General features: G+C 41.1%; 2 protein-coding genes across 3 annotated transcripts in view; one reads left to right on the forward strand and one right to left on the reverse strand.

Moving 5' to 3' along the window:
- LOC146631030 (UDP-glucuronosyltransferase 2A2-like) overlaps positions 1-3,864 on the forward strand; it is a 17,044-nt gene extending 13,180 nt beyond the window's left edge. The window contains exons 7-8 of one of the 2 annotated variants that reach the window (XM_085355096.1): positions 171-468; positions 2,551-3,864. In XM_085355096.1, coding sequence (XP_085211222.1) covers positions 171-450 — 280 coding nt within the window. In that variant the 3' untranslated portion in view covers positions 451-468; positions 2,551-3,864. Of the gene's footprint in view, positions 1-170; positions 469-1,081; positions 1,135-2,550 lie in introns of those variants that run through there. The other variant, XM_085355097.1, reaches the window with a different exon arrangement.
- aspscr1 (ASPSCR1 tether for SLC2A4, UBX domain containing) lies at positions 1,577-24,003 on the reverse strand. Its single transcript, XM_085355095.1, has 17 exons — positions 23,906-24,003; positions 23,627-23,682; positions 23,071-23,185; positions 20,252-20,352; positions 18,000-18,057; positions 17,826-17,899; positions 15,797-16,328; positions 15,370-15,429; positions 13,836-13,975; positions 12,954-13,035; positions 12,805-12,871; positions 12,387-12,449; positions 11,161-11,213; positions 6,811-6,862; positions 6,586-6,655; positions 4,545-4,732; positions 1,577-1,823 (listed from the first exon to the last, which is right to left on the reverse strand). Exons 1-17 carry the CDS (start codon positions 23,993-23,995, stop codon positions 1,813-1,815), a joined length of 1,812 nt encoding a protein of 603 aa, XP_085211221.1. The 5' UTR covers positions 23,996-24,003; the 3' UTR covers positions 1,577-1,812.
- Positions 24,004-25,958: the final 1,955 nt, after the last annotated feature.

The raw sequence follows: 25,958 nt of genomic DNA on the forward strand, positions 1-25,958 counted from the left end.
AAAAAGGTATTTTATGTACATTTCTGTGCAAAGACCGATCTCCATGCACTTGGACCTGTTACTAAATTTTGATTTCCTGTGTTTGACCCTGCTCCGTCACATTAAAAGTGCACTTTTGTTTAACAATGAAACAGCCATGTGACTTCCTGTACGTTTCCCATGATGCACAGCTACAAGACCAGCATGCAGCGTCTGTCGGCGGTGCACCGCGACCAGCCGGTGACGCCACTGAATACTGCCGTCTTCTGGTTGGAGTTTGTTATGCGACATGGTGGAGCTAGGCATTTGCGGTTGGCTTCACATAATCTGAACTGGTTCCAGTACCACAGCTTGGACACAGGCGCTGTCCTGCTCATCACTTTGATGACTGCCGCTGCTTTGTGTTGGGTGGTCATACGCTGCTTCCTGCAGCAATGCAGACGACGAGGAGGAAGAGAGAAGGAGGACTGAAGAAAGATATTTTTGAAGGTAAATACGTTGCAAAAGGTGATAGGTTGCTTGGGCAGAAGAAATGGCAGTGGGGGTAAACCAGTCAGAAAGCAGAAGACCAAGAGGTCTCATTCCTCACTGTCCTCTGTCCTTCATGCTGGATTTACAACCAGAGCACGGAAGGTTACTGCAAGTTTCCTTACCTTTCCCAGGGTCTACTGTGCCTCTTACCCTATGAGAGCTGCAGGCTCCAGCCCCTCTTTAACCCCTTAAAAAGTGGGAGAAGATGGATGGATAGGAGTTTGCAAACTTTTAAGAAATGTTGCAAACATCCAAAAAGAAGAAAACATTTATTATACTTGAAAACCAGTTTAAACTTCTGCAAGGTGAAATAGTTGTCCTTCCTTTCCCTTGACGGCATGTGCTGAGAAAGTTTCAATAGTCCATCGATTTTCTGACTGCAGAAACTGACCCAAATTTTCCCTCCCTAGACACATTCAACAGTTTACCTCAGCAGGAGAAACACAGTTAAGAATGACTGCTAAACCACTAAAGTGATCCAGGTTGTGGAGTGTGCAGCTCACTGGGGACGCTTACATAAAATGGGCGGTCGTTAATGAAATTTGTCTCACCTGTGCTTTTCCTGCTAAAGGTCTTTAAGCCTCCAGGGACGTTTCACCTTTAAAACAGCACCTGTTATCTGCTAAGCCTGCTGTGAGGAGGGCTGCAGTGTAATGCAAGCAGATGGAGAATCATCAAAGCTGTTTTTCATGTTGTGTTTGGGGGTAGCAACTTTGATAGATGGTGCACTGACAACACAAACCTATGTTGTCTCCTTATTCTGCTTCTCTGAATGCCAAAATCCAATACTTTGCGGCATTTCTAAACTGTAGAATAGAACAACCCTTGTCACTGTACATGTACAAGAAAATTGTGGGTGCTCCACACCAACTTTACTGGAATAAAATATGAATAGTAGACAGCAACGAATAAATAAACAAGAGAAATATCATTATTATATTCAGCCTTTACCCTGGTGATGGTGAAAATGTTAACTGCAGATCCTGATCAAACTTACCTAGATGGGGCACCATGTGATTAAGTGCTAGCATAATTCAAATTCAATACAACAGACACATTTGTTCATCAATCTTTATTCACTTTGCACTTCACTTTTCTCTCAGCAGGAATCAAACACACCGATCTTCTTGACAATTAACGCATTCAATCATTTCAATCTTTATTTTAACCATTTTAAAACCCCGGCTTCAGCTCTGATGGATTAAATCCACTGCAGGTCACAAAGCTGAGCCTCTAGTGAAGCATAGCGAACATTTAAGTTGCATCAGTCTGTCATGGTGGGTCCTCAGCACAGCAGAAGCTTTACTTCTTACCTGTAGAAGAAACGGAAAGCAGGAATTAAACGCACTGCCAACAAAAAATATACACAGTATTTCTCTTAGCTCCCATTTAGCTACCCCTCCTCCTTGTCCCTTTCTTTTACCATGTAATTTTATCTTTTGTTAGTAAGTGGTGTTTCTATGCATGCAAATCTTTTGAGCCAGCAGTAACAGCTGATTTACAGCTCAATATATATATTTCTTGAGACTGTGTGTCTACATCTTTAAGATTTTTCGGGGGGCATTTTTGCCTTTATAGGATAGTGAAATAGTAAAGAGAGACAGGAAAATGGGGCGAGAGGGGGAGAAAAAAAAAATGCAGCACAGGGCCGGAGGCCATCCTTGACTTCGTCCTCACCCTCAGTTGGAGCTGTCCCTGAGCTGAGAAATGTCTACTCATTTCTAATCCTGTCTTTTCTGATCAATCCCAATGCAAAGCTCAGCATTTTCGGCTCTGCCTCCTGTCTTTTTATCAGTGGTACTGTCTCACAACCTTACATCACTGCTGCTCTCACTGTCATTTTTAAACGTTGCCATTCACTCCATCCTGCCTGCACTCTCCCCTTCACTTCTTTTGTACATTGGCCGTTGCTTTGAATGGCTGAACCCAGGTGTTTGAACCCGTTAGGTTCACTACCTCTACACTGTTACTCCTGCCTCCTTCTCATTTTTACACGTGTTCTGCCTTGCTTGGACTAACTTTCGTTCCTCTCTTCTCCAGTGCATATCTCCACCTTTATAGGCTCTCTTCCACCTGCTGCTTCCTCTGACTACAGATCAAGACGTCATCCGCAAAAACAATATTCAACAGAGACTCCCGCCTGATCTCAGCCTGTCCATTATCACTGCAAACACAGAAGGGGCTCTGAACAGATCCCCGATGTGATCCCACACCCACCTTGAACTCATCTGTCACTCCTACAACATACCTCACCACGGTCTCATTTTGAATCTGAAGTTACACAGAGACCATCAAAAGCTTTTTCTTTACCCAACAAGCATCAATAAGACAGATATTTAGGAGTAAACTGTTTGTAACTTGTCCTTTAAAATGCACACGCAGAAAGTTGATGACTGCCTTCAAGTGCTGATTAATGACAGAGTGAATTAAGGCAGATAAGGAAAACATATCCTGAATATGTTAAACACGCTTTGTTGTCCAGATCAATACACAAACACCGAGCCTGGATGCAATGAAAACCAGTTAAAAACAAACCTGGTATCATCCACCCCAGCGCTGTTTTTCAAAACACCCTTCACAGCATGAAACCTGCAATAAATCCAGTCAGCACGACACAAGGCAGATCATCATGAAACAGGAAGGAGAAGAAGTTTAGTTTAAAAGATGCCGGGCTTTAATCGAGGGCCAGAAAGACGCCAGAAGGCTGAACACTACAAGTGTGCTGGCTCTAATACCGAATCCTCGGGAAAGCATCAAAACACTCTGCCCATTACTGAACACACTAACGAAGACATGCCAACAAGCCTCATATGCTCTATGTGTGTGTGTGTGTGTGTGTGTGTGTCCTCTGTAGTGGTCCACACATGGAATCTATAATTCCTGATTCAGCCTCCCCACTTTTTCTTTTAACTTTCCTCATGAAAGACAAAACAGCCACGACTTTCTTCAGAGATGCGGAAGGACACACACGGAGATCAGCCAGAAATAAAATGAACAGAAACACAAACAAGATGAAGACAGAGAAGAAGAGAGCCATGTACCAAACAAAAACATCAATACGGTGACCACCAGAGACAACCACAGTAGAACAACAGAGAGGCGCTGGGACTGGACAGACCACAGGGGCTCGTGCTGTGTGATGTGGCCCGGCAGCAGGCTCTCTCCCTGGGCACGATGAGTGTCTGTAGTGGTCTCATGGGCTGGAGGGGGTGACCATCCTGAACTAATTGGATCATCCTTACATGCATCCTGATCCTCTGAGTCATCACAAATTCAGCTTTCAAAAAGCCATGTCCTATTAGCTGTGGTTTTGTGGTTTTTGTGTGTGTGTGTGTGTGTGTGTGTGTGTGTGTGTGTGTGTGTGTGTGTGTGTTTACCATGACATGAATCGTGTGCCTCAAAGCCTTCTGTTCTTTCTCAACATTAAATAAAAAAAGGGGTGGTGGGGGGCAATGCTTCTTTCTGAGTTAAATGTGTTAGAGGAGCTTTTGCAGCTAACGTGTTTGGTGCAGTTCTGCTGTGCCTACAGGTTTTCTTTGTGCAGGACTGGAAGTTTAATTATTCAAACCGACAGCGAGGACTAAAAGAAGGCAGTGGACTCAAACTGGTATTTGTTTGATGCTTACTGGGATTTGAGAGAGGCGTGATTGTGAATGTCAGAGTTTCTTTCACTAATTTCAGATCAATTTTCAATCTTTTCCTCATAAGTTTTTAATGTGAATGTTTATGTATTTGAAGTCCGTGTGAAATGACAGCAGTCCAGCACAGCGGGCCATAGATGAACGAGGAGAGGATCTTAAAGGGGTGAAATAATAAATCAACCATGTTTTTTTTCTTCTTCTGATAACTTTTTGGCTGAACCTCACTCATGATATCAAGGGTTGATTCCATGTGCTGTTGAAGATGCGTGAAACAGTTATTGTACCTTGTAACCTGTAATTGTCTTTTCTTTATTAAAAAACCCCCAAAAAAAACAGTGTTACTTAAACACAGATCCTTTCTCTTTGTATGTGTGCTCTATTTTCTGTCCTGACCTGGAAGTTTGAGCCATTTAGGCACCTTGCCCGGGTCAGATCTGGCAGGTTTGGCGGCCTGGGTTTGTGTCAATGGGTCTTCCTCGTTTTGTGTGGATCCGCTGGCTTCCACTGTAGGCTCTGGGGGAGGCAGCGGCTCCCTGAAGCCACCAGAGCTCGAGGAGGGAGTTGAGGACTGGAGCATGCAGCTGAAGTAGGAAGGGAAAGAAAAAAGAGAACAAAATGAATGACACGAGTATGAGAGGATGCTGCACTGAACAAAGTTGTCACATTTGTCTGAGTCATAATTAGTTGCTCCCACATAAATTTTGGTAAAGTGAGTAAAGGCAACATGCCATCTTATGCCAAAGGAAAATAGTCGCAAACTGAATGTTCGCCAAACTATGGAGACATCATCCACTGATCCTGAGGGCCTCTGTGATCCGGGCACTTGAGTTCATATCAATGAAAATTGATTTTAAAAAACTGTTTCAGGACATCAAAGTTGGTTGATCAGTGTAATAAGTCTAAACTATCATAAAGAACATGTGAACACCAATGTTGTCCCTTAATTTCATAGATGAAAACTACAATCATGTAAAGATACGACTAAATTTGAAAACTTGAAACAGAGTGAATGTAGGAAAAGGGGAATCTTACAGATACAGTGATTTGTTTTGACCAACCATTTATCCCATATGGTGATTTTTCCGGTTACTGTCTACAGAAAATGCATTTTGTAATTTCCTCTGTCACCTGAACCTGTCACAGCTGGATCAGAGAGTATATCATGTATAACCAAAGTATGAACAGACCAATATATCAGCTGAATATCGATACTGGATTACATATGGCTTGCTGACTGTTTATGTCACCCTGTTTAAACAGAATAACATTTACTGAAGTGGACGATATTTAAGAACTTAATTCTTAAAGAGTAGAGTTTGAAAAAAAAAATGCTCAAACAAGCACTTTCAAAATTAAAAAGTGACAGCATACCTTTCATATGATCTAACCACCTCTATCATATGCATGTTTGAAAGCTGAAACCCAAACCAAACTGTTCTAAAGCACAAAAAACAGATCAAACTTTCAGATCACCAATAATTACATCTCTTTGGAATCTGGCCTAGCTGTGTGTCGGGCCTATGCATAACTTCATAGACCATCACCTACAAGTTGTAGGTGTTTGCTGTCACCAGGGGGCAGCATCCAAAACATGTGGAACAACTAGTCTGTTGCCTGTACTGCTGTTGGTCCTCCAATCAACCATGGAGAAGACATTAGTTACAACATATAATGAGATGAAGTGAGATTTGCAGCCACGGTCCGTTCTCACACTTCAGTGTTTGCGTTTCTCCCTCTACCTCATGAACTCTGATATGTTTTACTGGGCTATAAACCATCACTGCTGGTTTTCTGGAGGACTGCACACCACCATGTCTGAGTAGGATGCATACCAAGACCCTTGGATAACACCTACACCAATAAACCCAGTGCATCCTGCTTAAATAGGTGGAGTTTTGCTTTTGAAACTAGGATGTATTCCATCACAGTGAAGTTCAAGGTTGGTCAGAAAGAAAATACTCGTCAAGAAAAGCAAAAATGTGGCTTTTCATCTTTAAAACCTATGAAAATCTAGCTCTGTGTTTTACTTCTAAAGTTATGAGGAATCACACATGCTGGAAAAATTTAAGTTTGACTAACCCTGAGCTTGAAGCTAAACGAGATAGTGATCTGAAACAGAGGCTTTGTTAATGGAGCTGAAGGACAACAGGTGGGGGTGACTTTTGGGGAGCTGGCTCTATCTTTAGACAGACTGGAAAATGGTGTGCGTGTATGTGTTTGTGTGTGTGAGCGAGCGAGAGAGAATCTGTATGCGTGTGTAGGAAATGAGGGCGCATGGGGGCACCTGCTGTTTAGGCACAACCTCAAAGGGATTCCAATGATGACAGCTTTGTGACAGGAAAATAGGTTGGTTGCTGCGGGATACAAATGCATATATATACACACACACACAACCAACTGCACATTTAAAACACACACGGACACGTGCACATACCTTGCAATGGACTCGTTTGCTTGTACGGCTGAGACGGGGGATTTGAGCAGTTCTCTCTTCATGTAAAAATCTGTGGAGGAAACGCACGCACACACACACACACACACACACACACACACACACACACACACAATGTAAGCTATTGTTTTGTTACATTACATTCCTCGATAATACACCAGTATCTAATCCAAGTCAGCATATGAAAGAAGGAAATCAGACAAAAACCTGTCTTGACATCAGAGCCGAAGTACACGAGCGCACCAGGAAACAGGTCGGCCTGCAGACACACAGAGGAGCAGAGCAGGAGTGAACGGAAGCTTCTAAAAATGTCTGGCACACATTACAATTTCTGCAAAACACGAAAGAATCCAAACAAAACCACCTCCCGCTACACGCAAACCGAGAGCTGCCGCCACATCCAAGTCAAAGTCAGGTTCATTTTTGGGGATGATTCATCGCTCGGGGGACCTGAACCAGCAACCGTTGGTTCTTTGAAGCAGACCACAAATTGAGCACCAATCAAATGGTTAGTGAAAACACTTTCACCCCTGAAGCACCACATTCCTCTCCAGTGATAGTCTTAATGGGTATAATGGGCCAGTTGCAGCCAGAAATTATCAACCGTACAATTATGAGGTGGAAATGCAGACAGACAGGCAGGCAGGGCACACGTCTGTCAGACTAAGAGAAAGGAAAGACAACATCTGCTGCACAGGAGCTTCAGCGAGTGGTCATCATCGCCGCAATGTCTGCAGGTGTAAATAAGTCTGAGCTGAATTTAAGACTAGATTAGTCTAAAAAAAAAAAAAAATGAGGATAGCAGCTGAAAGCAGGAAAAAACTTAAAGAGCTCAGTCAAAAATAATTCTAGATGTAATGCAATAATCAGGGTATTAAGTAAAAATCTAAAAAGATGAGGTGTAGGAGGTGAAAAAAAAAGAGACCTCAGCACACTAGTGCTGCTGCGTCGTGAGGATTTCTAGGCACCAGCTTTTAAAACCAAGATTAATCTTTATCATTAAGCCATTCGTTGTTACACTCACATCTTCCTGAGGCCATCGAGCAGGCTGGCCAACAAGGCCTTCTTCAATATAATCATCATCAGGGTTTTTCATCAGTGTGTCGTAAACCTCGAGGCCAAACGATCTAAACTGACCCACGCCTGGCTTGAGAATTTGTGCCTCTTTGTATTTGTATTGTTTTTTAGGCATGAGTTAAAGCTAGCTAATGTTACCTACTCTTACGAAACCTCAGTGTGTAGAAATAGTGGTGGTGGGTTCTGGAAATTCTTTTAATTAAAACGTTTACGACCCATCCGAGCTGAATTTAAGACGATTCACGACTTCAAAAGGCCTTTTACTGGTAAGTGTGTATGTAAGACATTAAAACAAAATTAAAAACACTAAAGTCCTAAAGATGTTTCTGCTGCTTTCCCTCTTCCTTCATCTAGTTAACAGATCCTCTTACGACACACTGATGAGCAGCAGACGCTCCGCTCCAGGAATCCTGAAAGAACTGATCAGTTTATCACAGACACATACGTGCAGAGCTGTGAGAAAGTGACATGTGCCTCCTAAAGAGCTTTATTACCACGTAAACAAATGCCCTGAAAAAGAGAGGTTCAATAGCTTCCTTCAGTCTCACAGATGAAACTTCATAAACATTTTCTGACTCATAAGCAGGTGACAGAGACCATCAGCAACCAAAACCATTCCTAAAAATCTTTTTAGATTTATATGTGACAACCAAGAACACTAAAATACAACACTTAGAGCATCTTTTCACATAAATTACACAGTCTAAGCACCGCAGCGTTTTAAAATCCACTTTCTGAATCCCGACTTTCAACAGTTCTTACCAATACTACTAAAATCTCTAATAATCATCCTTTAAATGATCTCAAAACTCGCATCAACAATGTATATTGATCAGAAGCAAAATTTAAAAAAGGAGGTGGAAATGCTGATTACCCCCGTTATAAACCCATCCAGACTTTTCCATCCAAACAGCTGGTGTGAAGGCTCCCAAAGTGCAGCAAGAAAATATCCTCTATATCTTCTATTGCTCAATTTTGTTGAGCATGTGTGACTTGCTGATCAGTTTCCTGATCTTAGCCGACAGAAGTGACACCTGGTGTTGTCTTCCAACCGTACCACATTCAAAGACACTTTCTTCCTCATTCTGATCCTCGGCCTGAACTTCAGCGGGTCGTCGTTTTGACCACGTCTACCTGCTTGAATGTGCTGAGATGCTGCTATTTGATTGATCGATTAGATATTCGTGTTAAAAAGCAAAGTTAACTGCTGTATTTAAGATGTGTCTGCTGAATATATGTTTGCTACAGCTTGTGAATATAAGTAACTGCACTTCTTGTCACTCTCGACAACCTGCTTTTATCCTTGTGAGGACTGTACTTTGTCCTGGATCCAAAATGACTTAAATCATGTAGAGACTGGGCTCTGTTCAGTTCCTCCCAACAGGTAACGGTTTCCTACATGTGCCTGAAGAACTTCATGGTAGAGGTCATCTCTGTCCACATAAACTGCATATGTGCAAAGACATAATAAGACAGAAACCAGACATTTAAAAAAAATCTGGACCAAAACTCTTCAGAAGAATTCTGCAACAGTAAGAAATGACTAACGTTGAAGGGGAAAAAAGCTTTTTTTAAAAAGTTTGTGTCAAAATTGTTGATTGGGGATTCCCTATAATGCAGTCTTAATGTCCCGATAATCAGCGTAATTGCAGTTGATGAAGATGACAGCTCAAACTAAGATTGCTGCTGAGCTGCTAGGAGGACAAATATCTTTTTTCTTTTTTAGAGGAATGAGGCTCTTCAGACACTCTAATCAGCAGTTAAAATATACATTAGACGCAGCAATGATGCCATAAAACATTTTGCATATAACTTTCCCTCCAGACTCTTAGATAATCAGCAGCGTAAAATAAAGGCTGTAGCTGGGGTCTGGCGGGTTCACCCAACACCACAGGCCGTCTTACACACACACTGTCCTTTCTCTGGTTGCTAAATTGGGACACACTGGCCTAATTGCTATTATTACAGCCCTGTGAGCAGGAAACAATGTGTTACAGTGAAACAACAGGCATTCCTGCAATCCTGCTCCGTCTGGCAGCAGCAGCAACATTTCCATTCGGGAAAAAGACGAGGCCAACGAGAAGAGACCAGTGTATGTGGGAGGGAGAGGGTGAGTGTGTTTAAATTAAAAAAAAAAAAAAAAAGAAGAAGAGAGGAATGGAGAGAGAAAAGGAAAAAGAGGCAGAACGGATCCTGATGGAAGACAGAGGGGGAGACGGATGAGGGAGGGGATGACTGGTATCAAAGGACTTCTGGGTTGGGAAACATTCCTTTCCTGACATGACACAAAGTGATTAAAGTGTGTGTGTGTGTGTGTGCCAACGTCTATGTGACATGACAAAAAAAGATTAAAGATTCTTTAAATGTGTGTGTCGAAGATTGATGTATAGACAGGGAAGCGGAGCCAGACAGAGTGTGCGTATGGGAGAAATGACACCAAGGAGGATTAAAGATTTTGTTTTTGTGCACTTTAATGCTTTTAAGTCCCTAATGGATAGAGACATGGGGTTGAGAGAGGAGGGGTGAGGCACAGGAGAGGGCCGGAGAGAGGGACCATGTGGGTGCTGGAGTTGGAGGAGGAAAGAAAAGAAGAAGAAAAAAAAGGAAAAGAAAGCCAGAGTTGGGGTACAGGAGAGGGACGAGTACTGAAAAAAACAGACGGGGAGAGTTCAGAAGGGGATGAAAAGATGAAAAACAAAGAATGACATCAGAACATCAGACGTGATTCAGAGCGATCGTGACACCAAAGGGGTATGAACACACCAACGCAGCCATATTTCAAAGTGCACTTTTGAGGATTGTTATCTTTTATAGCAGTCCCTTAGAGGAGCTGAATCTTGCTCATCATCACAACACGATATCACTTCAAAAATCACTTCAAACATCCGCCTCTTCCTCCACTTCTTCTGTGCGCTTCAGGTTGAATCAAAGTGTCAAGTGAAAGAACGAAAGGCGCCGATGACAAAAATGTTTGCCAAAATAAAGTGTCTAAAAATACAAGAACCAGCAGTGCGCGGGAGTGTCGAGGTGATCAAGCATATGTATCTCTTCACATTTTGAATAAACTCAAAGGCTACAAAGCATCAAAGCTGCCCGTTGCTCTGCATGTGTGTGAGCGCTGGTGTGTTTGTGTGTGTGTGTCGAGATCAAAGCAAGGCCTGTATTAACCCCATGTGCCAGTCTGGGAAAAATCAAGCCCAGCTGGGGTCAAGGACAGTGGAGAGGGGGGAACAAGTGCGAGCAGAAGTGAGGGAAGAAGGGAGAACGGGAATGTAGCGAGGCTTTGAAGAGCAGAGGAGGACCAGCTGATATATTTTATGTCCATGTTGAGGGAAAGGAAAAAAAAAAAAGGTTTTGTAGTTGTTTTCTGCAGTTTCACAGTGATGAAGTTTGTTCGGTTTAATTCAGCCGTTTTATTACTGAGTATTATTACTTAGAAGCTCTATCAAGGTAATCGAAGGACAGTGTGAGGAGTCGTACCTGGAAAAGTGTAGCTGAAGGGTCATCCAGAATAGTTTTTGGAGGGGTAATGACTGAAAAAGGAATAAGAAAAATGGTCAAAATGATCAACTGTGAATAAAAGTCTATAATACAACATATACATGAACACAGGAAAGATAATGCTGACAAATGAATGAAAAACAAATGGACGCGGCACAGAGACTTAAGATTTTACAAAACAACAGGAGCAACTTTTAACTAAAAAAAAAAAAAAAAGATGCTTTAAAAAAAAAATAAATCAAATTCACATTTGATCTGTAATCTGGAAACATGGCAGAAAAACTGATACAGTTTCAAAGCTTTGTGTGTAGGCAGCACATATCAAGGCTAAAACTGGTTGTTCCTGCTCCTGTCATTTTTACAAGTGGAGTTAAATTTAAAAAAAAACAAAACAATGGTAAAAATAAAAGCAGGTGATATTGCTGATAATTTTAAGGTTGATCATTTTGGGATGAGGTGAAACTGGAGATTAAAACCATGGGTGTGTCGCCAACAAATCTCCAACGACTGTGTGATGTTATGTCGATATGGACCAAAAATCAAAAATGTTTCCAGCATCTCTCTGAATATCTGTGCCACGAAGAACGGAGGCACCTCTGAAGGCAAAAGGGGTTCGACTCAGTACAAGGTCTACCTAATAAAATGTCTCTTAAATGCTTACTCTATTAGGGAAAAAAAAAAAAAAAAGGTTTTGCTTTGGATAGCTGTCACCAAACCTCACTTTCAGTAACCTCATACATCTTAAACTCGCTCAAATGTACCTGCACATAGTTTAAATAAAAAAAGTGACATTATCAGTAAAATCTAACTGAAGAAAATCCAAATCCAGGCAATTCAAATGAAAACAATTCAAACTGATAATTTGGATCCAAAACGTTTGTAGAAAATTCCTCCTTTTTCAGGCTCATAGAAAAGTTGGCCTCATTGCATGTAGATCTCTAGAAATTTTGAGTTTATCAGCATTTTTTGCAGTTTTGGTCAAAATTCTAAGTGTTAATTTTGCATTTATTTGACACTAGAGGAGGTTGGATTAAGCCAGTCATCAGATTTGAGGTTTTTCAGGTGATTTCAATGTGCTTGTAATTATGATCAGAACTATTATCCTATCTGATTTGGAATAAACCAGAAGCAGAAACTGATGCTGTAACATGGTCAGACCTTCACAGGATGAAGATGACGATTCGGGGAAATGTAACGATACTTACACAGGTAGAAACTGAGCTGAGGGTCCTCCAAGTGACTCCTTACAAAGTGCCTCAGAGCATCAACTGGACACAAGACACAAACAAGGACACAGATTACCAGCTGAAGCACAAACTGGGCTATGTGCAGCTACATCGGTCTCTGTGTGGACTGTAATTCATTTGTCAGAAGGAATTTCCCTGCAATCTGTTGTTCTGCTGGTTGTCGTGTTGCTTTCGGGCTGAGGTGCATCTCATCGCTGGAATTACAGACCTGTCTCATTCTTTCAGTCTGTCACTGTGGTGTGGCTACATTCGTAAATGTGGTGAGGGAGCCGCAAGTAGCTTTCACATTGCAGCCATACCTGTGGCTAGCCAGCTGAAATGAACACTCTCCATACTGCATGCGCGCACACACATGGAGGCACACACAAACACACACCTGTCTCTAGAGGCCTGAAGAAGCCCTGTAGAACATATCTGTCTGGAAACTGGACCCTCAGGACCACCTGGAGAGGCAGAGTGGGCTATTTATAGTCTGTATGTTTTAAACGTACATATATTAAAATGTTATTATGTGTACGAGCTTACTTTGGGATATCTATCCATCTTCTCCTTTATCTGTGATTCTCTCAGAGATTTAGTCATAAGCGGAGCCTCCTCCAAAAACTTCCTGAAGAATGAGGGACAGAGAGACACACACACACACAGAGTTACAATGAAATGAGCTGAGAAATAAAAAGCAGGTTGTTTAACCCACAATGAGTAAGATGTGCAAAGAAAACAAAGAATCACTGTTTCTTTCCTACCCCTACTCGTGTGTGGCCGTGTGTGTGTGTGTGTGTGTGTGCGCGTGCGTGTTACAGGCAAATTGCTTTGGTCGGCTTAATTCCACCCTTGGTAATTGCAGTCATTGACATGGCAGTAGCCATGAGGCAGCCATGTCAGTGCAGACAGAGATTAAAGGATGCGAGCGGTGAGGTCTCAACCTGACGGTGTTTGGTCGATGGCTGGAAGATAAACGTCTACACGAAACAGAACTACTAATTGCTCCCAGCGTGCCATATTTAGAAGCTTTTGTAGTGTTTGTGTGTTGTCTTATAAATGAGAACATGTTTGCAAACACACACGATGTCTCAACAGCTGTGGTCTGCTGACGCCACATCCAGAGATTGCAGAATAAACTTGAACGCATCTGTTTTGAAGAAGCGCTCGTAAATAACTAAAAACTTCAAACTGGTCATAAATTTTAAAAAATAAACAAGTAAAAATACAGAAATGCACACAGTGATGCCCAGCATTCTCCCTGCCTATGGCCTCTCATCACTGCTAGGCTATTTTTGCAATTAAGGGTTATACATGGACAAAACACCGCAGGACCGAATGCCGAACTGACTAATTATCTGTTCCAAACAACAAGGTATTTGTGCTAAATACTGCACCCAGTCACTCAACCATTTCCTCCTTCCCCACCTCTCACTCTTCAGCTGGGCAAAGCGCTTCCGCACATCATCCACGGTCACTTCAAAGAACTCGTCGGGCAGATCCCCGTAGTCCTCAGACTGATGGGATGTGGAGTCCAGGTGGTAGATGAGAGGCTCCCTCTCCACTGGCTGCAGACAGAGGGAGATATAAGAGTGTCCGTAACAATATTTGGATCTCAAGTGTCCAAATTTTAGCTTTATCTATCACAGCAGAAGTCTTGTTTTCGGCCACGGTAGAATTTTGCCCTTCCCTGAGCCTGGTTCTGTTGAACATCTCTTCCTGTTAAAAGAAAGTTCTTCTTCCCCACCATCGCCAAATGCTGCTCCTCCTAAGTGATCGTCTGAGTTTTCTCTTAAATGTATTCAGAATTTACTGCACAACATTGCATAAATTTTAATGTGCCTTGAATTTAAAGGTTTCTTTAGACAAATTGAATACAGCTGCCTGGGGCTCAGGAGGTAGAGAGGGTCATCTACCAATCAGAAGGTTAGCGGTTCGATCCCCTGCTTCTCCACATGGTGAAGAGCACGTGGGCATTGGACGGTATGTATGAAAGCTGACAACCACTGACCAATAAACATCTACAAACAATTTCTGTACACCAGTGATGCTCCCCCCCCACAAAGAGCCAGACCACAGCTGAACCAGGAAACTTCTAAACTATTTGTATTGCACAGAGTTTCACAACAGTTTGAGCCCCTTTTAATCATCATCATCATCCCAATCTACTGTGGTAAAGATGTAAGTTTACCAGCATGTATTTTGTTCAGTGTTCTGGTTAAATGAGGCTGAGATGTCGACTCTGTCAGGACTCTGCATTGAGGTATAATGATGTGAAACTGGATGTATGCATTGTAGTGTAACATAAACCTTATTTTGAGGTAAAGCCTGTAGCTTCTTATAAATCAAATGCAGGTTTTAGTCCTAGTGGCCACTAAAATTACTCTTGGCTTTCTCCGCAATCATTCAGATAAGAGTTTCAAAATAAAATAAAACAGCTTCTGGGTGTCTAGACTTAAACGTACAGTTCGTTTACCCTGGTCTGAATCATTTGATAAGATTGTAAATTCAAACTCAAACCAAGGGAACTCCAAGCAAACCAAAATGCATCACTACAAACCACGTGGGGATATTAGCCCATTTATTGGCCAAATGGGTTTGGGGAGCAACAAAAGTAAATATAGGAAGAAGGTGCTGCCTTCTGGACCAGTGGGGAAGATTAATAATTTACGTTGATTTCACGGCTAGTTGCTAACCTTGGCACATCTATAGTGTCTTGCTGCATTTCAGAGTAGCAAGCATAGATTGGTACGGTAGGTTTCTCAAAGGGTCTCGGTGTGGGTGATTTACTGTGTTCAATCCTGCACAAACGAACTACACAAAGCTGGAAAACCAAACAGAGTTCAATTTAAACTGACTAAACACTGCAGATATGAAAACACTGTTAATTTATGAAGGAGTTGGAAATCCACAAGCAGAGAAATTGGTCATCTGAAATAAAGAGGTTACAGAACAAACTCACCTCTAAGAACTCCTCCGCATCACCCATACTATCATGCTGCACCTTGGTAGTGGTTTTACACTGAAAGGAACAGAAAAGGTCCAGTTTCACCAATTACTGATCAGATCAGGACTGTAAACATTCAATCTAAAAAGGACAATTCTTGAAGCCCACAAAAAAAATGCCCTTAATAAGCAAAATAGGTAATCGGATTTGAGGTGGTAAGTTTTCATAAATGTGCAAACACATGGCTTTAACAGAAAACATCAATATGAGCTTCAGATTTCTCAGCTTTTATCTTTCATTGTCTTTATATTTTTGTGAGCTTGTGGTTTATGTTGAAAACTGGTCAATGGCAGCATAAGGGCCAAGAAGACACACTAGCTAATAACAAAAAATATCTAGTGCATACACCTGGCAGGCCGAGTAAACTCAGGGTTTGGCTGACCTTTGTGCTTGAACCGTGGTTGGATTTGGCTTTCTTGGCTTTGGGTGACTCAACAGCAGCGGTCAGCGCTGACAGAGATGAGGATGATGATGAAGAGAGGGAACGTGCAACTCCTCCAGCTGGACCGCCGAGGCGCTGACCACCTCCGGAGAAAGGAATGAAAGGAGCTGAAGAAGTAGGAGATGATGGGTGGCAGTTTAGTCCTGACGGCCCCGCTTTTTCACCATCGTCCTCTGGTGTTTGACTTCCTGTGGGAGGGTCTTTAGGTCCAACGGCATCCTGGAGGTTTGGAGCGTCTTCTTGTTGAATGGGTAGTGTGATTGTAGAAGTGGCAGAAGATGGCAGAGTTGGGGTTTCCGCCGGCTTATCTGGGCTTGGCACATCTGTTGCTGACATTTCTGGAACCGATGGAGCGGGATCCGGCTGCGGGGATGAACTGGGTGTGGTTTCCATGGCAATGGGCGTAGTTGGCATAGCGGGTGTATCCATTTCAGCTTTTTCTTCTGGGTTTTTTTCCTTTTTGAGTAAAAACCTTAAACATAAATCATAAATACAGGGTTTTAATACAGGGTGATTTTTTTATTTTTATTTTTTAAAAAAAGGTTAAATGTAGTTCTTTCCCATCCATCCATCCATCCATCCATTCGCTTCCGCTTGTCCTTTTCAGGGTCGCGGGGGGCGCTGGAGCCTATCCCAGCTGTCATAGGGCGAGAGGCGGGGTACACCCTGGACAGGTCGCCAGTCTGTCGCAGGGCCAACACACAGGGACAGACAACCATTCGCACTCACGTTCATTCGCACATTCACACCTAGTGACAATTTGGATTATCCAATTAACCTATCCCCACAAGCTGCATGTCTTTGGACGGTGGGAGGAAGCCGGAGTACCCGGAGAGAACCCACGCAAGCACGGGGAGAACATGCAAACTCCACACAGAAAGACCCTGGCCTGATGTTGGAATTGAACTCAGGACCTTCTTGCTGTGCGGCAACAGTGCTAACCACCGTGCCACCGTGCTGCCCGTAGTTCTTTCCCCTTCAACATAATCTCCTTGGTTCCACTATGGACCAAACCTAAAGCTCCTACTACATTTGAATTACTCCCATTCTGTAATGGGAGAATGGGAGTAATTCGATTTCCCCATAGACCTCAAAACTCCCACCAGTATCGACTTTTGTGTTAGGGTTAGCTATTCATCGCTGCTGATTGATATTTCTTTGTCTATGAGCCAGAGAACAAAAAGCAGTTTGCAGTGTCCACATAAGGTGCACTGGGCGTGTAGTTGTCTTATGCCGAGATGTCAGTGTGCTCTCAGGCCATCTTTTTTAAATTTTACATTTAAAGTGTTTGCATCCGTAAATAAGTCCACGTCTGTACAAGTGACATCAATTACATCATCAGATAATGAATGTTTGGCTTAGTGTGGACATCCACAAGCCTTTTTTGTGACTGCACCGACGGATCTGTGGTGTAACTATACTATAACGTTCCAACAACAAATTTGCCCATTAGGGAGACTTGTGATAGAATGTGTTATAACGGAAACAACTAGTGGCTGATAGCATCGCCAACCAAGTACAGACTTTGCTATACTGTGTTGGGCACCACTGATTTGTGAAGATATCTACTGGAACATACTGAGGCATCTGACAGAAAATAGGGTGATTTGTGGCACGCACCATCTTGCACCTGTTCACAGTACACTGAAAACATTTGAGTTTTTTGGCCGAGACATTCAGGTAGCCCTATTTGACTGTCTAAGACATCTTCCTTTTCTTCAAACACAGAGAAGGAGATGTAGCACTGCCAGTGGTTTAGAAGGGACTTCTAGGGAGTGACCAAATGTAGCAGGTGGTGCTAAATCAGCAGATGCAGTTTATTGCTGCAAAAGGAGACCATCTTGAAGGACACTTTTCTGCTTGTCACAGCTGCAGTCATCTTGTAGACTCTCTATATATGATGTTTTAAATACATAATTAATAAAGTCACACCCACAAAATGCATGAAGCATGAAAACTAGCAGCTTACCTGACAATGGCACTTCCTCCGGTAAGACCTAGAGACTTCAAAGAGGCCTTCTTTAGTTCTTCTTCGCCACTCACCTGCACATCCACAGACACGCACATGTGGACAAGCAGCTGTGTTATCATAAAATTCACTTTCATCTCCTGAGAAAGGGAGAGTTAAAAGACCGCTGCATACCTCATCTCTCATGTAAACACACACAGGAGTGGATCCTGAGTCGGATAGCTCCAACACACTGGTGACGTTGAGATGACATGCACGCACACACAGAGACACACACACAGAGATTAAAAATTGCCCAAATGATTTTCATTTGCTTTAAACAAAACCCACAAGTGGTTTTCCTTGTTGAGGATAATAAGCTGGGTGATTTTACAATAAAACCTCATGCAATGCAGTGGCACACTATCAGCATGTGTAAACCATGTGTGCACAATCCCGTGTAGTACCTAATTGAACCATAAATGTTTTACTATTGTTCTCTTCAATTCTGAATATCAAAGCTTTCCTCTGTGCTTCATAACATTCCTTGAGCTTTTTACGTTGCCGCGGAGCTAACATTCATTTCATGGAAGAATGACTTGCTTGGAAAAGTATCAACAAATGCAGTGATGTCATTTAATGGAGTGGAGATGAGGGCTGGACGGATGCGTGAGCACCTGGGACCGCACAGCTGGAACTACTGAGCAACAGCTGCATGTGTGTGCAGGCGTGTGTGTTAGAATGAAGCTTAAACTTCAGTAGAGGAGTGGTGAGAAGAAGGAATGTTATCCTGGTGTGCTTTCATTGTGACAATCTTCACGCTATGGAAGATGGATGAAATGCAGTGTTGAGTCCATTAATCTCTTCGTGTAACACCATGACCAAAGTTTACTTTCTTTCATGTCTACAGTTTCAGTTTTATTTTTCAATTCTTTTTTAAAAATATTACACTTACAAACCAGACTTTCCAATATAGTAAAAATCTTTCCAAGACATCGATGTACCGATCGAAATAGCGATACCGATCAAAGGATTACTCTTTTTACGCATTCCTCTGGTATTTTTTTTAGAACTGTATTTTTCAGACTATAAGGTGCACTTAAAATCATTTCATTTTTTTTCAAAAATCGACAGGGCGCCTTATAATCTGGTGCGACTTTTGTATGAATTCTGGTTGTGCTTACTGACCTCGAACTAATTTTATGTGGTACACGGTGCTCAAAAATCTGTCAAAAAATGTTTTAGTATCACTTTGGGAAGCTACGAAGCTGCAACGTCAGAGCATTACTGTAGTCAGGAGCCTCGCGGAGTAATCTGGGTCCGCTTCAGGTCCCAAAGTCAAACGAACACTGCGGCATCACTGAGAGTTAAAACTGTCTAAATTCGTTCATCTTTAATAAAATGATCAGTGTTGCTGCTTTACCAGGTGGAACAATTAAGTTTAACATCCAGGCATCCATGAAAACAGTTTTTTTTTTGTTTTTTTTTTAAATTTAACAGAGTTAGAAGTTAGCAGGAAGTTAGCTCGCTAGCTTCCACCTAAACATGATATAGCATGTTCTGACAGAGATTTCCAAAAAAATTAAAAACATACAACTATGCTATAACTTCCAACATAAATGAAGACACCTTATGTATGAAAACCGACTCGTTCATCGACAGTGTGTTTTATAATCCGGTGTGCCTTGTGGTCAGTAAAATATGGTACATTTTTACATCATCTAGTAATTCTTTTTCTATGAGTTCATCATGTAGCTCTACTTGTAGTTCCTCTATATCTTATTTTTTTTCACTCTACCAGTAATTCTTTTATTTCTTTGTATTCTAATTTCTTCTATTCTTTCTTGTTCTTGTACTAGTTCTTTGTCTTCTAATTCTAGTACTTATAATTCTTCTATTTAAGTTCTGCCAGCTTCTTCTTCTACTACTTGCTCCTCTTTCAAGTCTTCTAGTTGTTCCTGTTGTTCTAGTACTTCTTCTGATACATATTCTTGTCTTTTTCCCTAACTCTTCTCGCAGCCCTTTCAGTCTTTTCTTCTTACAGTAATTCTTTTAGTTCTTCTCATCCTTGATCTTTTATTTCTTCTTGTTGTAGTTTCTTGCCTTCTAAATCTGATATGTGTTCTGCAACAAGTTTACCATATTCTTGCAGTTCCTCCTATTCTAAGTCTTCTTTTTGTGCAATTTTTCACTCATGAGAATACACACTTAAAGTATGGATCAATATTTAGCCCTTTCCAAAACAAACAAACACACAACCACGTGAAGTGAACAGGGGTGAAAAGGGAGGCCCTGTATGCTAGAAATTCTCACAGTAACTAACAACATAAAAATCTATTTAGTCGGCATTCAACACAATTTAATTTACTTTTGAGGCCTTTTAACGGTTGTTGTTTTTTTACAAAGACACACAGATTCTGCCCCTGTACAAATGTTCATGCACACACCTGATTTCTGGAAAATGTGTGAGCACTTCCCACAGAGTCTGTCCACAGGAGAACGAACCCTGGAGCCGAGAGCCGTCCTCCATCTGTAGTGCAATCCGCACCTGACACGTATGAAACCACAGGAACACAGATTAAGCATAAAGACCAAAGGCGCTCTTTAACCATTAACCAAATAAAAACAATAATGGAAATAAAAAGCAGGTCTAAACTATCAACATGAGACAGTCCAAAGCTCTGGTTAGCATTTGTTTCATTTATTACGGTAAGTTGGATAGTGACAGATCCAACAAAGGGCACCAGCTGGATCTGAGTAAGACACTGCTTTTATGCCCCATAAATAAAAAAGAAAGACATCAACCAAAAAGTAGGCCCACTATGCCTTTCCTTATTTTCTATTATCTTACAGTGGAGGATGAACATGTTAAACATGAACGAAGATTAAAATAAGTAGATCAGCATATATATATAAGTAATGGATGTGAGCCCAGAGCACAAGATTCAAACTGCTCTAAATGCTCAGTTTGACCAAGTTTTTCCTACATTAGGATCCGCATGATGTCGGTGAAAGTGGACATCCTCAAGCACAGCAGTCCCAGCTAACTACAGTTTAGATCTTGTGTTTCCAGGCAGCAGCCAATCAGAAGAAAGTTGGCTTTAAACACCTATAACAGCTCGTTTTGGATGGAGGATGAACAGAGCCTGCATCCAGCCCCAGGTTAAGATAAATAAGGATTATTTTGGACTATCCATCATGCATAGCTACTCTAACAGCCCAAGAATAAAACTAAGGAGGAGGAAATAAGCACAATGAGGCCCCTTTAAACACATAATTATCACAGTACGATTTTCTTTAAATTATTTACATAGATTTTTCTTTTGATAGAAGCTAAAAGTAATAAAATCTAAAGTACAAGCACTTCACGCTGTTGGACTCACAAACGCCGAAAAGGAAATGATTTTGAAAATCCCCCGCGGTGGTCATTTGTAAGTTCTTGGCTCATCAGTCTTGATACATTTAGCAGGAAGAAAATTCTTTGATAATCAAAGATGATTAAGCTGCACATGTGGGCCTACCTCAGCCTGAAAATAAGTAACATCAGACATGAGTGCAAGTCTCTGTTGCTCTTTCTCTGAGTCACTCTGCGAGTTGTTTACTCTGCAACGGTGTTGTTCGGCACAGAAAGCACGCTGCATATCAGCACACCGGGAGAGATGAAACGAGGGCTTTGGCTGTCAACGGTCAAACACGAAACACTCCCACAAACCAGTCTGCCCCAGAGGTGCCTGCATGTGTGCGTCTGTATAAAATCTGCCAGGTATCAACAGTCAACCATCCATCAAATGAACAAAAACAGCAGATCAAACCCAGCCGTGAATTTTACAGCATGGATTATGATGCCATGATGTCATAGGAAACTACAGCTCAGCTACAACAAAGTGTTTTGTTGGATAGGAATCAGAGAGAGAGCAGTGACAGAGAATTCAGGCATTTCCAGGTACGGACAATAAAGAAACCCACACACAGGGCTGACTGACCCACACATGAGGCTACTTAAGGCTATTCAAACATGATCATGAGTGGGACAAATAGCCCTAAGGGGACTCAAATTAATTTTATTTATTGAACAACATGCACACCACGCAAATAGCTTATGTGACCTTTCATAACAGAAGTCTACGCATTCACCTGTTATTTAAAAAACAAATGCGCCATTCAAGCTTAACTTAATTAAACCCCACATACATAAAACATGTAAAAAATAAAAGTCCTGGTGAGCTTCCTCTAATGGAAGGCTAAAATCTCTTTGCTGGGCACAAACACTTTTATATACAAGAAACACTCTGGTAAAGAAGTATGTTCTGAACATGTTTACCTTGGCCACTCACGGCTAAAAAGTCTGGCGAACTTTCATCGAGACAAAGTCACTTAAAATAAGTTAAGCAGATATTTTTTCCACTCTGGTGTTTCAAATAACTCCCCACATAAATGACTGGAGGCATTTCAAAAAGGGATACCGAGTTGTGGTACTTCTATAAAAAAGGACTCTGACTATGCCGATCCTGGAAATGAGCTCTTGTTTAATAATTTTTTTTTATTAAGAGCATGTTTTGTGTTGCAATCAGACTTGAGGTAAAAAGAATTGTTTCCACATTTTTTCTGATTCATGCACACCATGAATCTGAGAAAAAGAAAAGAAAAAAGTCTCCAAACACTGGATTTGGAGGGTTTCCTTCCTTTCTGACTCTCTCTAACACCCACATATACATAGATGCACCAAGGCTGCTTGCTTATAGGAAAAGTCGTAATCATGATAAATGTGGTCAATATTATAAAGTATGGACATTATTCACTAGATTAAGAGACACTGCGTAGATACTGGAGTTTAAAAAGTGTCTTTTTCTGGGCATTTTCTTCAACTATGAAAGATTCCTAGTTTGAGGTCAGGAGTAGACACAAACTCTTCTTTGGGGGAGCTCCAATTAAGTGCTCTTCTTTCACATGTTCACCATAAGAAACCTTAAAAGATTTACTTCCTTGATTAGATCTTTGTAGCCAAAAGTTGAACTATAGACACCCTGGTTGGGGTTAAACTAAAAGCTGAACTTTTAGGGAGAGTAAAAACACACCACTCTAAATGAAAGCTGTGCACTTGATTTAGAACAAGGAAACCAAACAAACAAACCAAAAAAGAAAACCCCAGGAGCAAAGAAGATAGTTACAATTATTTTGTTTTCGCAACAATTAGAGAGCAAAATCATAACTGACATTAAAATCTGACTAATCGTTGAGCCCCAAGTTGCACTTTGTTTGAACTGACCTGGCTGTCAGCTATAACTTGTTTCCTCGTACTCGTCACCATTTCCAGTTTGGCGTTGTTGGGCAGGTTTGCAAACCTCCATGGCCGCGTCAGGTCAACAATAGTCCTCTGAAACCTGCCAAAAATGTTAACAGTGGAGGAGAAAGCGAGCAATTAAATGTTTCATGTGGAGTAGCTGGACAGCTGTGAAGAATGATGTATGAGCCCGAGGACTAAATTTGATCAATGCATTACAAACAGTTATCAAATTTTAATTTGATTTAATTTTTTTGACACATAATTTGTCTTGTTTCTTTTTTCCTGCAGTGACACCGATTTTTTAAATATAAGTAAACACGATCTGAAACCAAAACAGAGTTGCGTAATGTGTGAAAATCGCTTACAACATTTAACTAGCTTAACTTCTTTAACTACGTAAATATACGGATATTTCACACATTACTATCCCGCTACTGTGCAGTGCGATTGTTTGTGTATTAAAGTGTATTTGGATGTAATGAAAGGCTTTTAATCTCAAGGGACAAAAACTGATTTACAGCTACGTTCATTTGCTCACTTTAAACCGTGATCTTCTGGGTCAAATCCGTGCTTCTTGCAGACTTCCTCCAGCACCTGAAGGCGGAAAATGTTACAACACGAGTTATGCCACAAAATCTTCCAAATAATCTGATTTCATCCGCACGAAAACGCAAACTGATCAGTCACTGGCTAACAACTGTTAGCCCAGCAAGCTAACTCGGAGGAAAGGAATTTAGTCCGATTCTGTAACCAAAGCGCGGAATTCAATAAGCCGTCCACCTAAGTAAAGATGAAACACTCCTCTATAAAAGTTCACCTGCAGTAACGGCGTGTTTGGAGCCACTTTAACTGTTTGCCTTCTCCCATTGGGAGTGAGAACCGTTACAGCTGTACCACTAGCAGCCATTGCGTGTCCTGACGTCACACTGTTTGTTTGAATAAGCTTTATTGACTCTGTCGCAGCAACACTTAAAGGTGCAGTTCGTTCAACTTTTAAGATTTTCTTCGTCTCACCTTTATGAGCGTTATTACCAAGCAAAATAATGTAAATTATACAGACATTAAAAAAATTAAGAAGAAATAACCCACACAATGTTCTAGCGTCCCACTGCAATAGTCAAAGAGCACTTTAAGAGACATCTGCTAGTCTCTTAAAGTGCTACAGCATGACAAAAATACTAAGAACACAACTTGCACTATATATTCATTTACTCAGCCTTACTATAGTTTAGACTGGCTAGTAGTTTATTATCTTTTATTTTAAAAAACGTTACAGTGAAATATGTTAACACCAAATTCAGTTCGGTTTGGATTTATTCATACGGTGCATTTTTGTATTCAAAACAACCATTGTCTCAAAAAGAGCACAGAGACAGAAACATAACACATGCTATGGGAGAGAGTAGACACAATTTAATGCCATGCAGTAGTGGCATGTAAATGCATCAGGAGTGAAAAGAGTGGACTAGAGAAGAAATGGTCTATGCATTGTAAATAAAAATTTACTTACTTTACTTTACTTACATTGTGTGAAGTGTCCCAGCAGCCTGAACCTATAAAAGAATAACTAAGACGCTTTAGACTCATCTGATCCATCCCAAACGCTAAGCTTTATCAAAAAGGAAAGTTTGAAGCCGAATCTAAAAGTAGGGAGGGTGTCTGTTTCCTGAACCCAAACTGGGAGCTAACCTGATAGCTGAAGGATTTGCCTCCAACTCTGCTTTTAGAGATTGAACTGCTCTATTGGGACAGTATGATATTATAAGGTTTATATTTTGTATTCCCGGGGGAAATAATTTTTGTCTACTTGAAACTAGTGTTAAATTTCTGACTTAACAGATGCTTACAAGTGTAATTTGTAATTTTTTATTATTGGATCCCATGTTATGTACTGTGTATACTGGCAACTTACTAGAACACTTACATAAAAATAAGACCTCATTAATCATATTAATGCCAACTCTTACTTTCCCTTTTGTCAGAATAAACCAAAGGGGTTACGGTTATTGACTAGTCTGTCTAAATCCAGCTAAAGGAATTATTTATGAATTATAAACATGATGTGAATTACATGGCATTTAGAGTCACCACATTAACCTGAGTGGACGGGGAGACTTAAGTTTGGGAAGGTCTTTTCTACACATCCGTTTGTGTTAGAAAAAATAATTTGAGTGGGTTAACAACATCAGACTCAAATGTAAAAAAAAAAAATCTAAAACCAGGTCTATTCATTCTGTGAAAAAAACCCTCCACAGCTTGAACTGTACAGTGTGCATCTAAAAACAATATGAAGATCATTACTCTTCCCTTGACCTTAAAAGCATAATAAGAAAACACAATCTGGCCTCATGAGAGAAGGAAATTGATCCTGTCTGTAAACTGACCACAACACAGTCACACACAGTCAATCTGCTCTCCATATGGAAAACCTAATGTACTGTATGTATGCAGTTTGAGCAACAACAATCAAGGCTGTTTTTTCTCAGCATGGATCAAATTGGATCAAAGCTGGAATAAGACGAGACAAACAACATGACAAGTGGTGCCAACAGATGGAGAGGTGTGAGGCCAGAGCTTCAGAGGCCGAACAACTGACTGATTGACTGACTGCTTCAACAGCAACATTTAAAGACAAAGTCCACCTGGGAAAGAGAGACAGACAGACAGAAATGAATGCGCTTCTCAGTCCTAGTGGGAAATTGCCACCATCTGAACAAACAAACAAACAATCAGTTTCCTTCCTCGCTCAGCAGGACTGAAACTTCAAAACTGTCTGGATAGAGCGCAAACTTATAAAGGCATCTGCAGTGGGTTTTACATGCTGAGAGACCTTTTTTTAAGTGTTCCTTTCATCATAAAAAACCATCAAA

The sequence above is a fragment of the Diplotaxodon limnothrissa genome, linkage group LG6, assembly GCF_057381915.1.
Source record: "Diplotaxodon limnothrissa isolate DT_005_m linkage group LG6, D_limnothrissa_male_GT1.1, whole genome shotgun sequence".
NCBI classification, from domain to species: domain Eukaryota; kingdom Metazoa; phylum Chordata; class Actinopteri; order Cichliformes; family Cichlidae; genus Diplotaxodon; species Diplotaxodon limnothrissa.